Source organism: Hemitrygon akajei, chromosome 1 (assembly GCF_048418815.1).
Source record: "Hemitrygon akajei chromosome 1, sHemAka1.3, whole genome shotgun sequence".
Classification (NCBI taxonomy): Eukaryota; Metazoa; Chordata; class Chondrichthyes; order Myliobatiformes; family Dasyatidae; genus Hemitrygon; species Hemitrygon akajei.
In genome coordinates this window covers 27,201,225-27,216,137 of record NC_133124.1, presented here as the reverse complement: position 1 = coordinate 27,216,137, position 14,913 = coordinate 27,201,225, and the positions used below count along the sequence as shown (strand labels likewise).

The 14,913-nt window shown below is 44.5% G+C and overlaps 1 protein-coding gene and 1 pseudogene across 3 annotated transcripts in view; one reads left to right on the top strand and one right to left on the bottom strand.

Moving 5' to 3' along the window:
- Nucleotides 1-12,977, bottom strand: part of LOC140725077 (adenosine deaminase-like) — a 63,062-nt pseudogene extending 50,085 nt beyond the window's left edge.
- Nucleotides 9,075-14,913, top strand: part of zc2hc1a (zinc finger, C2HC-type containing 1A) — a 67,744-nt gene continuing 61,905 nt past the window's right edge. The window contains exons 1-2 of one of the 3 annotated variants that reach the window (XM_073040037.1): nucleotides 9,100-9,130; nucleotides 14,078-14,247. In XM_073040037.1, coding sequence (XP_072896138.1) covers nucleotides 14,190-14,247 — 58 coding nt within the window. In that variant the 5' untranslated portion in view covers nucleotides 9,100-9,130; nucleotides 14,078-14,189. Of the gene's footprint in view, nucleotides 9,131-14,077; nucleotides 14,248-14,913 lie in introns of all 3 variants that reach the window. The other 2 variants (XM_073040047.1, XM_073040056.1) reach the window with 2 other exon arrangements.

The window sequence follows — 14,913 nt, the reverse complement described above, 5'->3', positions numbered from 1 at the left end:
CATAGAGTAGAACATCATTAGTTTTGAGGAACTTCCTTAAGTTACGGAGATATGGAATATGAGAGAGAACTTTGAAACTTGATACTTCCAAAGTATCTTCATTTCCTTTCACACAGGGAAAAATGTCCAATTAAATTAGTTATACAGGTGTCCAAACTGACCTTAGAGGAGAGAGAATTCAAGTCAGTGAAGTGGTGCAGACCCATGAAGGATAGAATGAATGTTATATAGGGCTGTAAGAAATCACGATGGAGAAACTGCACCAGTGCCTCTACTTCTTTGGGAGGCTGAAAAAAGTTCAGCATATCCCAGTTGACCCTCGGCAATCTTTATACTTGCATCATTCTATCCAGGTTCATCAGTTTAGACTTGTGTACACAGGTTGGCATATCACAAAACCACCCTCCCCTCCGTAAAAACATATCTATATATGTGTTTTTCTTTTGAGTGAATATGCTTCTTTGCTTGCTATCCCGAATTATAGTACTCACTATTTTTGAATGTTTGCTTGATATTTTGAATTCAGAATTGCAAGCAAACATTCAGAAATATGGCCCCAAAGGAAAGCTGTCTCAATGCATGGTTTGAATATTAATTAAGCTTAATTTGATGGATTCCATGTACATCTCTCACTGTGTTGGTACAGCAACCAACATAATCAAAGACCCCTGTCACCTCAGACATTCTCTCTTCTCTTCCCTCCCATCCCATCAGACAGAAGATATAAAAGGCTGAAAGCAAATACATTAGGCTCAAGGAAAGCTTTTATCCTGATGTTATAAGACCATATATGATAAGATGAACTCTTGTCTTTTCAAGCTACTCTATCATGGCCTTGCACTGCACTTACTCTTTAACATTATGTTATTGGTTTTTCTTTGTACTACCTCGATGTGGTGATGTGATGAAATGGTCTGTATGGATGACGCACAAAATAAACTTTACACTCTATCTCGGTACATGTGACAATAATAAGCCAATCTGTCAATTGTAAGTTGGTAAAGGGAAAGCAGATGGAAATTCTACACATCAAAGCCACACTACACCTCCTATTCCAATTCTGGAACTTGATTCCAGTGTGAAAGAGAATTTCCAAAAGGAAATTAAAACGTGTACTGCTACTCTTCAGCACATTTAACACAGCTGACTGGAGATTAATTTCTTAGGGTGTGTAACTTTCTCAGCTGCCACTAGATGGCAAGTGCACACCATAACTTTTGGTAGCATGGGGCTGAGACAGTGAACAATTGAAATTCCACCTTACAAACAGGAGACCCCTAGGTGCAGCCATTCGGGTAATAGAAACACACCTTTGCAGAATTCACGCATCATTGGCAAAAATTTTGAGATATGGAATAAAATTCACTGTCACTGAATTTGTGTGAAAAAATAAACAAAAAAATTAACTTCTGTCTCTTAATGCACGTGGTTGTGGCGACCCACTTCCCAGCGCACTCGAACCGGCTCACAAAATGGCGCGCGCCGGCATTGAGGCCGGTCCCAAAGAGGGTGCCAAGTCTGCTTCACGAGCAAGGGGAAAAGCCCGCACGTGGGACGGGACTGTGAATACATGCCCCCTACAGTATTCCCGCCCGGGGAGGACGGGATCAGGAAGGCTTTAAAGCGAGGCCGCGAAGTTTGAATAAATCTCTTTTTGCAACTGCAGCTCACCGACTCCGTGTCTTTATTTCAGTGCTGCGTGTAGCACACCGCTACAATTGGTGACCCAGACGGCCCAAACAATATTTGGGCCGAAGATGAACGACGCCGCATCTGTTCATGCAGTTTCATTAAAACTGCCAAGCTTCTGGACGCTGCAACCTCACCTATGGTTCCAGCAAGCAGAAGCCCAATTCCACATTCGGCAGATAACCTCGGATGCCACACGTTACTACTACGTGGTGAGCTCCCTCGACCAGGAAACAGCGGCCCAGGTTGAGGAGTTCATACAGTCGCCCCCAGCGGACGGCAAATACACAGAATTCAAAGCCTTGCTCATAAGGACTTTCGGACTCTCATGGCGTGAGCGAGCTGCCCGCTTACTGCACCTGGATGGTTTGGGGGACAGGCCACTATCGGCTTTGATGAACGAGGTGCTGTCCCTGGCCGGAGGTCACAAGCCCTGCCTCATGTTTGAGCAGGCATTCCTGGAGCAGCTGCCCGAGGACATACGCCTGCTGCTGTTCGACGCGGATTTCAGCGACCCCCCAGAAGGTGGCGGCCCGGGCGGACGTGCTGTGGAAAGCCAAGAAGGAGAGTGGGGCATCCATCGCACAGATCACCAGGCCACGCTCCCAGCAGTAAACCAGACCAGACCCGGCCGCAGAGCCCGCTAACCCCAGAGGCAGGGGTGAGGAGACCAACGAACAATGGTGCTTCTACCACCAGCGGTGGTACACAGAAGCCCGCCGCTGTAGCCCGCCCTGCAAGTTCCCGGGAAACGCCAGGGCCAGCCGCCGCTGATGGCTATGGCGGCTGGCCATCGGGATAGCCTCCTGTATGTGTGGGACAAGCGGTCAGGACGCCGTTTTTTGGTCGACACCGGAGCCGAGATCAGCGTCTTACCTCCGACGAGTTACGACACCCGCAACAGAGCACCGGGTCCCACCCTGAGGGCCGTGAACGGCAGCACAGTAAGGACCTACAGCACCCGTACGGTGCGGCTACAGTTCGGCTCCAGCTGGTTCACGTGGGACTTCACACTGGCCGCCGTAGCCCAACCGCTCCTGGGAGCAGATTTTTTGCGAGCTCACAGCCTACTGGTCGACCTGCCAAGGAAGAGACTGGTCCACGCCGAGACTTTTCAAACGTTCTCCCTGGGTGAAGCCCAGTTGCCAGCCCCGCACCGAAACTCCATCATGCTGTCCAACAATGACTTCACCAGAGTCCTAGCGGATTTCCCCATCGGTTCTGGCACTGCAGTTCACGGCAGCCATGCCCGGACACGGCGTACAGCACCACATCCCGACACAAGGACCACCCCTCCATGCCTGTGCTCGAAGGCTTCCCCCAGACTAGCTCTGACTGGCGAAGGAGGAGTTCAAGAGGATGGAGGAATTGGGGATCATATGGTGGTCCGAGAGCCCATGGGCCTCCCCCCTGCACATGGTGCCCAAAGCAACAGGGGGCTGGAGACCATGCGGTGACTACCGCAGGCTGAATGAGGCTACTACACCAGACCGCTACCCTGTGCCACACATTCAGGATTTTGCAGCAAACCTGCACGGCGCCCAAAGAAGATCTACACACCTCGTCGGCCGAGTTGGTGTACGGCACACCCCTGGTCATCCCAGGGGAGTTCATACCAGCCCCAAGGGGGCAAGAGGAAGAACCCACAGCAGTCCTGGGCAGACTACGTGAGAGGCTCGGTAACCTGGCCCCCATACCCACTTCGCAGCATGGGCAGAACCCGACTTGTGTACCCAAAGACCTGCAAAGCTGTAAGTTCGTTTTTGTACGACGGGGCGGACATCGGGCACCACTACAGCGGCCCTACAAGGGGCCGTTTACGGTGATCAGAAACAACGGGTCCACATTCGTGCTGGACATCGGGGGGAAAGAGGAAGTTTTCACGGTGGACTGACTCAAACCGGCCCATGTGGACTTGGCGCAGCCGGTCGAGATTCAGGCACCGCGGCGCAGAGACAGACCTCCCCAACAGAGTCCGACCCAGACTGTGGACATTGGGGGGTGTATCGCCGGTTCTGGGGGGGGGGGGAGTGGGTTATGAGGCAACCCACTTCCCAGCGTACTCAAACCAGCTCACAAAGTGGCGCGCGCTGGCAATGAGGCCGGTCCCAAAGAGGTGCCAAGTCTGCTTCACGAGCAAGGGGAAAAGCCCGCGCGCGGGACGGGACTGTGAATACGTGCCCCCTACAGTATTCCCACCCGGGGAGGGCAGGATCAGGAAGGCTTCAAAGCGAGGCCGCGAAGTTTGAATAAACCTCTTTTGCAACTGCAGCTCACCGACTCCGTGTTGTTATTTCAGCGCTGCGTGCAGCACACCGCTACATGGTGATGATAATTTAAATTATGGAAGATTATGATATACATTGCCTAAGAATGTAACCCCCTTTCTCTTCATAATGTGGGTGTGGCCTGCACTGGAAACTACTTTCCATCCTTATAAACAAAAGAAATATATTTTGCATGCCTATAGCAACAGGTTTTGGAAAATAAAGAAGACATGAGACATAATTGAAGATAATAGAAAACAAGCTACTTAAATAATAGTTATTAGAAAACATAGAAACATAGAAAACCTGCAGCACAATACAGGCCCTTCAGCCCACAAAGCTGTGCCGAACATGTCCTTACCTTAGAACTACCTAAGGTCACCCATAGCCCTCTATTTTTCTAAGTTCCATGTATCTATCCAGGAGTCTCTTAAAAGACCCTATTGTACCTGCCTCCAGCACCTTGCTGGCAGCCTATGCCACGCACTCACCACTCTTTGCATAAAAAAACTCACCCCGACATCTCCTCTGTACCTAATAATTGAGTAAATATTGTAAATATATTGTTTTAATTAAGCATTCTTTGTTTGCTTACATAATTAATTTTGGGTTATATGTAAGAAGTACATGAATGACATATGTCATTATGCCACCACGTTATATGTGAGCACCTCATTTTAAAAAGGAAAAGAAAAATTAAGTAGACAATTATCCCAGTTTTTCTTTTAATTAGTTTTTGGAAACTAAAAATGAGGAAGTTTTAAAAGAATCTGATATTACTACCTACCTACCTGTTGAAGCACAGCATGTTTTTCTTCTGGAGGGAGGGAGAGATGTTTTAAATAAAGGCAGAAAATAGACCAAATTAGCAAGCAATGAGTATGGGCATGGGTTCATAAAGAGTGATGTTATGACCTCGGCCCCCTCCTTTGTGAGAATCGCAAGAGCCCTAGTCAAGGGGGGGTCAACTGACCCAAGAGGGGGAGAGACGTGCTGAATAGACACAGGAAATGGGAGAGAGAGAGGGAGACGTGCGGAAGACCACGTTCTCCCGAGAAGCAGAATAAAGGCGACATTGACTATTGTCTCATGGAGACCACGTGAAAAGCCCACGGGCAAAGTGGGCTGGTTGAGAGAGAGATCGCATCACCTGCAACCTGATTGACACCTGCGATCCTGTGAAGAAGTATAAAGGAGGGTCTGAGGGGGGGACAACCCTCAGACGCACCAAGGAGACACCAAGGAAGCACGATACCGATTCCCGTGGGAGCGGGAAGCCATTTTGAAGGAAGCCACGTGCGTTAGATTCCGAATTTTGAATCTGTGGCTGGAACCATCGGAAGACCGCTTTTAACTAACAACGGGGAAGCCTGCTCCCCTGATTCCAAGGATTTGCTCTGTAAAGACAACGGGCAAGTGTTTATCCTTTCTCAACCATCTCTCTCTCTCCACAACGTGAAACCCCAGCGGTTCCCAAAAGGGAAAAGCCTGCAAACTTCTGAGTGACTCTTTATATTTCAATTGGACTCAGTATTATCCCCTAGACAACTATAGAGCTTATTTCTGATTGATTATTATTACACCGGTGTTTTAGATTGAGTTTTGACGATGTATATGATCTGAATGTTTTGTATTAACCATACGTTTGTGCCCCTTTTTGAATAAAACGTTTGAAAATAGTAGCATCCGACTCAGCTGATCCCGCTATCTTTGCTGGTAAGTTACCTGGTTACGAGGTTACGTAACAGTGAGTACTGGGTGACAATAATCTATATACATGTACTACTAAAACTCTCATGCTCTGTTTGTCTGTTTGTGACAATTCGCACAAACGGTGCATTACAGAGGCACTATTTTTGGCTAAATTGACTTCAAATGCGCTGACTTACAGAATGCAGGCAAAGTTCAGGGTTATATATTCGTATAAAATTGCTCACTCACCAAAATCAACAGCCCGCTTTCACCCGAGAGCCGATGTCAGCCATGATGGAAACTGCGACACGACATCACAACGCATGCACACGGCCAGCCTCAGAAGCTACTCACGATTCTCACAGCAGTGACACCAACCAGAGCAAAAGGGCAGGGTAGCTCTAATTCGAGTGGTCACATACTGCTGATCACCATCAGCATGTGCAGCATTGGGACAGATCTAACTGCCATCCATCAATAAAAGATAAATCTTATTTTAATGACGTACTTCGAGACACCCATCAAACCCTTTGCTGCAGTCAAAGGACAGCGGTGACTATATCACGTCCATTTAGGAGAGCGCCAACCACATCATCAAGAATAATCAGCATCCTGGAGGCTTTAGTGTTACTGCTTCATATCTTCTATTCATCATTAGGGTAAAAAAAATATGGTCAGCCTAATTATGCCGCATGGAAAGAGAAGGGGGACATTATGGTCAAGAGATGATGCCACACGTCGTCGGGAAGCGGCAAGGAGAGGGAGAGAACAAGAATCGGATGAGGCCAGGGCTGCGCGACTCCAGGATCAAAGAGTCAGGACAAAAATGATGAGAGAAGAAGAGACAGAGAAGGAGAGGCATGCATGTCTCCAAAATAACAACTGGCACAGAAGGAGGAGAGAGGAAGAGACAAAGTAGCTGAGAAATGCACGTCTCCAGGATCAGAGACAAAGAACAAACAGCAGAAGAGATGATGAGATGGGGATGAAAGGGCTGCACGTCTCCAGAATGACAAAAACAGGCACAGGAGGAAGAGAGAGGAAGAGACAAAAGAGCAAGAGAAATGCTTGTCTCCAAGATCAGAGACAAAGAATAAACTGCAGAAGAGATGAAGAGACGGCGGATTAAAGGACTGTATGTCTCCAGAATGACAACGAGCGGCACATGGCTGGCAGATCCACCAGAAATGAGGTCATCAAAAGTGTCCTGCGTTAAACGAGGAGGAGCTATATTTGCCTTGCCACGCATCGTTCTTCTTTAATAAACTGAGGTTTTCTTCTTCAATTTCCAAAGCAAAGTGATACCAATAGCATTCAGGAAAATTTAATGTTCATTCTGGTCACATCAGACTGCACTACCATTCTCTCAAAGGGTGCCCCAACGGGTCACCCTGTTGTCTAGTAATAAATAAAAACAAGCAGAAATGGCTGTCTACATTGGAAAGATAGTCGTGTTCAATTGTACAACAGTTAACTGGATGATGTATACTGAACAAATTTAGCAGTATTTTAAAGCAAATGAAAGAGTCGATGAAAAACGAGTGCCAGTTGTTGCTGAGTGCAATGGGTGGAAAAGCATACAGTTTGTTTAGTTTAACTGTTCCACCCAAACCAACCAAAATGACCTTTGCTGATATCGTGAACGAAATGCAGGAACATTTGGAACCAAAACTGTTGTTGATTACAGAATACTTTAGGTTTCATGAGCAGAATTAAAAGGAAGGGATATCCATTTCAGCTTACATGGCAGAATTGAAGAAATTGTCTGACCATTGTCAGTTCGGTAATGGGCTTAATGATGCACTGAGAGATGGTTTGGTTTGTGGAATTCTTACAAGAAAGCATTCAAAGATGGTTCCTAACTGAAGCACAACTTACATTTAAAAGAACAGTTGAAATCAATGGAAACAGCAGACAGAGATGCAACTGAGCAGCAGTCAGGAATGAAAGTAAATGTGTATGGGTAGATCTCTGTAGGTTGCACCCATTCTTCTGGGAGCTAGATCAGTGGCATTCAAGAATGGTGATCCGGAATCTCCCAAAATTCCAGTTAGGATCTATGGAAGACCACGGTGATAGCAAAAAGACAATTCTATGTTGAGTTAGAGATGCAAATAGATACATGACAGCTGTGTCAAAGCTTGCATGCCATTACTTCATATAAGACAAAACATTATGACATAAATGGCTGTGATGATTAATTCTCTGATGAGCTCAATGCCTTTTATGCACGCTTTGAAAGGGAGAATAAAACTACACGTGTAAATCTTCACAGCATCTGGCGATGCTGTGATCAGTCAACCTCAGATCATCCTTCAAGAGGGTGAACCCTTACAAGCCATTAGACCCCACTGGTATACCTGGCAGCCTACTGAATACCTGTACCGAACAACTGGTTGGGGTGTTCAAGAACACCTTCATCCTCTCACTGCTGTAGTCGTAGGTTCAAATTCAGATTTAACCCAATGCTAAGCACAGGACAATTTACAATGACTAATTAAGCAACCTGGTACAATGTGGAAGGAAACCAGATAACCCCGGGGAAAAAACATACATTTCACGGGGACGACGTAGAGTCTCGACAGAAAAGCGCCAGAACTTAACTCCAAACTCCAGAACATCCCGAACTGTACTCATATTGCACTGTTATGTTACTGTGGGGCCCTACGTACAGTGAAATGCAACATCCCACCTGTTTCAAAGGAGCACCATTCATACTGGTGCCCAAAAAGAGGAAAGATGAGCTCCCTCAATGACAGTCACGCCATAGTATTCACATCTATCATGTGATGAAGAGGCTGGTCACGGCTAGAATTTACTCTGCCTGGGCCAGTTGCAACTTGCCTACTGCCAAAACAGGTCTGCAGCCTCAGGAATGACACCACTGTTGCTGGCAGAATGGCGACAAGAGGCCTTTCATAAAGCAATTGACCTGAATCGCCAGCTGGTTCGCTCTCCACAGACGCTGCCTGACCTACTGAGCATTCCCAGCACTTTACCGAATTTCCTGGCTCTTCCAGTTTGCCACGAAAGGGATGGGAAAGGAGCTGCATAAAGATAGGTGTACCTCTCTGTGGCTCTGCCTCTGGCGGCGCTTGTTGCCCTAGTAACGAACCATAGCCTCGGCCGGTCTTGCGCGGGCTTTGCGGGAAGCCCACCGGTATGACATCACACCGTGGGGAGGGCGAGGCACGAGAGCCATTTGGTTCCTGTCGTGACTACTAAGAAGGGTATGAAGCCAGGGAAGAAACTTGAACGGCAACACATTAAACAGACATGTTAATTTCCAATACATTTTGGGTGTGTTGTTATAAATAAAGGGACTGGTGCGCATGCCTACCATCGGGGTCCCCCCCCCCACCCTCCCGACTGGGCGGGGCGGTGTCTAGACGCCATCCAATAGAACTGCTCGATGTTGTTGGGTGAGGACGCACTTTGTGTTGCCATTGACGCGAAGATGGAGGGTGTGCTTGGTGAGGAAGGTAGGTGAGAGAGTGAGCGACATGGGTGGGGAGAGGATGTGACAAGCTGGACGCATAATTCTTACCCGATTATAGTTTCATAAACCAGAATGTGAGGGGGTTTGTACACACGGTGCATAGACTGGGCTCCTGACCGTTGCTGTCCCTCTGTTCTGTTGTTAGTGATTCTACCGACGAGGTTTCCTTTGCTGCTTCAGGTTATTTTCCACTCATTTGTTAGAAGGCTCTCCATAACCGTGAATTCCATATTTGAAAATACGTGTGCACAGCTCACAGCGCGCTAATGTCCCCACCCTCCCTGTTCATTCTTGCTGCATCGATTCAGTTAGCGATATTCACATCGTACCTTTTGATCTGGTGTCCTATCCAAAAACCCAAATTAGACGTTTTTGTTATGTATGCGAGTAAAGCTAAGGCATATTTTATATCTATAATCCACAACATTGCTATCAGAATCAAATATCATTGAATGTATTTAGTTACTTGAGCAGGACATTTATTACGTCGATGACCTATGTAGTAACGCTATTGATAAGTAATATTTGAAATAATTTGTCCTCGGTGTACATAGCGTTTAAGTTGATTGTCCAAGTGCAAGAGAGTAAATATTGGCGAAAATTTCATTTTGAGGTTTTAAATTTGAAATGGAAGCCCTTTGTTTAAACCAGAAAGTCTCCAGCCTGTTTGGAGGCTGCCCCGATGAATGCGGTCAATCATATCGTTAGGAAGCCAACTAGAACTGGGAACGATGATCTTTCAATTTATCTGTTCATGTTTATTGGCAGATCAATATATTGACTGACTTGCACATTTACACATCTATCATTAGTTGCATTAATCATAAATCATTAATTTAGAGCTGTTAACTGTGACATTGTGACTGTGTGGTAGTTTTAAACCATCAATTACTACAAATCTCCATTCAATGGATGTTATTTTTTACTGTGAGTTATTAGGTTCTGCAGTTCAGACTTTTTTCTGACCTCATCCAGGTACCTGCAGCTAACCCCAACGTGTTACCTAATATAAGCTTCCTATAGCTGTTGTTTCAAGTGGCCACAGAGAATGAGCCAAACAGAGGTACCCTAAATGGCATCCTAAAGTGCCTTTTTAAGAGATTCTCCAAATTGTGGGCTACAGCAAACTATGGCTACTCCACAACTGGCATTGAGTTGTAAATACTTGTGAACACTGGTTTTGTTCATATTGTGACTTAAATTTTCCACTGACTAATTAGCATCCAGTTCTGTCTGATAAATTCCAATTATACCACCGCAGTGTAATACATATTGCATTATTGTAAAATTCGCTTCACAGAATTTTGATTAATATAAAGTTGTGAACCTCATGACACCGGTTTTTAATATTCTCTCTTCTGACCCAGAAAATAGAGTGAGTTAAGATCAAGGTAATTGTGTCCTTGAGCACAATGTTTTGCTTTTGCTCAATTTACCATCATTATTTCACAGAATGCAATAGTCCACTTCATAAATCACCTCTTTATTGAACTCTTACAGTAACTTTTGAGTCAAATAAGAGAAGAGGCCACATGATTATAGTTTGTTTGTAGACATAAGAAACCTGGACCTGGCTCGTGCCCACAATCAGCCCTATGTGAAACTACAACCACATTAACTTTTTGCAGACCATAAGACGTAAGAGCAGAATTAGGCCATTCAGCCGATCAAGTCTGTTCAGCCATTCCATCGTGGCTGATCCCAGATCGCACTCAATCCCATACACCTGCCTTCCCGCCATATCCTTCAATGCCCTGACCAATCAGCAAACAATCGACTTCCACCTTAAATAAACGTACACACGAACTTGGCCTCCACTGTAGTCTGTTGCAGAGCATTCACAGATTTACTACTCTCTAGCTAAAAAAAATTTCTCCTTACCTCTGTTCTAAAAGGTTGCCCCTCAGCTTTGAGGCTGTGCCCTCTAGTTCTGGATATCCCCACCATAGAAAACATCCTCTCCACATCCACTCCTTTCAGCTCTTGGTAGGTTTCAATGAAGTCTCCACGCATACTTCTAAATTTCAGTGAGTACAGATCCGAAGCTGCTAAAAGCTCTTCATATGTTAATTCTTCATTCCTGGAATCATCCTCGTGAACCTCCTCTGGACTCTGTCCAATGACAACATATCCTTTCTGAGATAAGAGGCCTAAAAGTATTATCAATACTCCCAGTGCAGCCTGACCAGTGTATTTTAAAGGCTCAGCATTATTTCCTTGCTTTTATATTCTAATCCCCTTGAAATAAATGCCAACTTTGCATTTGCCTTCTTTACCACAGATTCAATTTGTCAATTAACCTTCTGGGAGCCTTGCATGAAGACTCCACTCTGCACCTTTCCTCTGCACCTCTGATGTTTGAACCTTTTCCCCATTTAGATAATAATCTGCTCTATTGTTCCTTATACCAAAATGCATTTCCAACACTATTCCACCTGCCACTTTTTTGCCCATTCTTCTAATTTCTAATCACACTGCTTCCTTAGCACTACCTATCTCTCCACCTGTCTTTGTATCATCTGCAAACTTTGACCCAAAGCCATCAATTCCATTATTCAAATCATTGACAAGGTGGCAAAATGTGCCACCTTAAGACCTTTGAATTTGCCTAGCACTTTTTCCTTTGAAACAGTGATGGCACTCACTCTGCCCCCTGACACTCACGGACCTCTGGCACACTGCTGGTGTCTTCCTCAGTGAAGAGTGATGCAAAGTACTCATTAACTTTATCTGCCATTTCTTTGTCTCCCATTACTACCTCACCAGCATCATTTTCCAGTGGTCCAATATCAACTCTCTTCCCTTTCATTTTTTATATAACTGAAACAACTTTTAGCATCCTGCTTTTTATTATTGGCTAGTTTGCCCTCCTATTTCATCTTTTCCCTTCTTATAGCTTTTTTAGTTATTTTTTGGTGGATTTTAAAAGTTTCCCAATCATCCAACTTCCCACTCACTTTTGCTACCCTGTATGCTCTTCCGATGGTTTAATTTCCCTCTTCAGCGACGGTTGCCTTCCCCTGCCATTTGAGAACTACTTCTTCTGTGGGACATATTTATCCCGCGCCTTGTGAACTTTTCCTGAAAACTTCTGCTCTGTCATCATCCCCGTCAGTATCCCCCTCCAATCCACCTGGGGAGGCTACTCTCTCATGCATCTGTAATTCCCTTTATTCCATTATGAGACTGATACATGTGATTTACGCTTCTCCCTCTCATATTGCAGTAGGAATTCAGTCATATTATGATCACAGCCTCCTAAGGATTCCTTTACATTAAGCTCCCTAATAAGATCGGGGTTATTACACAACACCCAATCTAAGATGGCCTTTCCCCATGTAGACTGAAGCACAAGCTATTCTAAAAAGCCATCTTGTAGGCATTCAACAAAGTCCTTCTCTTGCGATCTGACACCAGCCTGAATTTCCCAATCCCCTTGCATATTGAAGTCCCCCATTACAGTTGTGACATTACCCTTGTTACATGTCTTTTCCAGCTCCCTTTGCAATATTTATCCTACACCTTAGCTACTATTTGGAGCCCTATATATGATTCCCATAATTTTTTTTTTACTATTGCTGTTTCTTAACTCCACCCACAAAGATTCAACATCCTCTGACCCTATGTCACCTCTTTCTAAAGATATAATTTCATCTCAATGTCATACTGGCCAATCTCTAATTGCGCCTTGAGTTCATCCATCTTATACTAAATACTACGCACATTGAAATACAGCACCTTCAGTCCTGCGTTCTTTGCCCTTTAGAATTTTGTCTCCTTGATTGAATTTAACTCTACTCTGTCTGCATTTGTACCCAATCATTGGCTTGTCCTTCCTTGCATTCATGTTACATCCATCGTCTATTCGTAAACCTGCTGACTCATCCTCAGCTCTATCATACTGGTTCCCATTCCCCTGCCATATTAGTTCAAACCACTCCCAACAGCTCTAGTAAACCTGTCTGCAAGAATATTGGGGTCCCTCAGATTTAAGTGCAACTGATCCCTTTTGTACAGGTCCCACCTGGCCCAAAAGGGGACCCAATTATCCAGAAATTAGAATCCCTGCTCCCCTCCCCTACTCCAATTCTTCAGCCACAGATTTATCTATCAACTCATTCTATTCCTATCCTCACTGTCACATGGCACAGGCAGTAATCCCAAGATTACTACCCTTGAGGTCCTGTGTCTTGGCTTCCTTCCTAACTCAGTGCATTTTTTTCAGGGCTTCCTCCCTTTTTCTACCTATGTCATTGGTACCAATTTGTATGACGACTTCTGGCTGCTCACCCTACCTTTTCAGGATATTGTGGATGCATTCAGAAGCATTGCAGGCCCTGGCATATCTGCAAGTCTAAACAAATTCAAATTAACCTGGTTGTCCCACAAGCATTCATTGGGACTGAAGTGAGAGATCCTGAAATTCTGCTTCAGGTCCACCTTGATAGTTCCAATAGTCAAAGATGTGCTTTTCAAAAAAAGATGGAGTGGATTTAAATATAAAATTTTGGAAAAATAAAAACACATTTTAATTGATGTAAATTAAATCAAACTCCAAATCAAACTCATCACTTACTCCATTTACCTTTTCTGTCCTGGGTCAAGACCTCATTCAAATAAAAAGAGATCAGTGGCAAAGTGTACCCGCTCTTCCCATCATGCCTATCACCATGCTTACTTAAAGTGGAGAACATATTTAGCATACTATTGATAGCTTCAGCAATGCACTGAAAGTACACAGAAGCATTGCACAAATGTTCACACAGTCAGAAATCTGCTCCATGTGTGGAATAATTTGTGCTTTCAACATTGGCTTCTTAACCACCTCAGAACCCTTGAAACAGGAGTGGAAGCACGTCATCCTGAGAAACTGTCTTAAAAGATAGATAGGCTGGAATACTGATTCTAACAGTCTTTTGTTTTGATGTAGAACAGTGGAAGTTTGGATGGCCTCTTTCACTTTAACCCATTAGAAAACAATCATTACCGATAGTCATTTCCTGTAGTAGTACACTGCTGGAAGCCTAAACTTTCATGTTGAAATGCCTGGAACAAGAATTGGACCTGGAACTTGGGGTACTGCCATAAAACCTGCAGTGGGTGAGAACTACAAATGTCTTTCACCTAATGGAAAGTTTTCCTTCTGATTCTCATTGGTGTCATGTTATCAGAGCTCTTTAATGATAATGAAATACTTGCACCTTAACTCTGGAGCTGTACATTTTATTTTTGCGGTTCTTGGTCCAAATCCACAGTGAGACTGAAGGCGAGGCATTGTTAGTGGAATCAAACAGCAGATGTGTAAGCAATGTTTAATAAACAACATCTGGCAGCACTTGTAGGCTGAGTTAACTGGATTGGATTTTTTAGTCTGTCATAAGTAGGGAAAAATGTTGTCATCAGTTATTCACTTAAAGAATAATAAATGGGTGGAATTGACATTTACATCAATACATTTTAATCTCTTGTCTTAATTTCTGGCATATCAAAGGAAATTTAGTTTCAAAAATCTTGGGTTTTATTTGAGATGGTAACCATTAAAGAGGAACAGTGAATGTGTATTTTAACTTTCAGCAGGGCTTTTATAAAGTCTCACAGAGGAAACAACTGATATTAGGGACAGTATATTAGTGTGAGTGACAGCTGGCTGAAAGACAGAAAATGGAGATTTGGGCTGCATTAGTGATCCAGGGAGCATGTATTATATGAAAGCTTGCTGATGACAGTGCAGTTTGTGAGGAGAATGCAAAGGCTTCAAGAGATTGT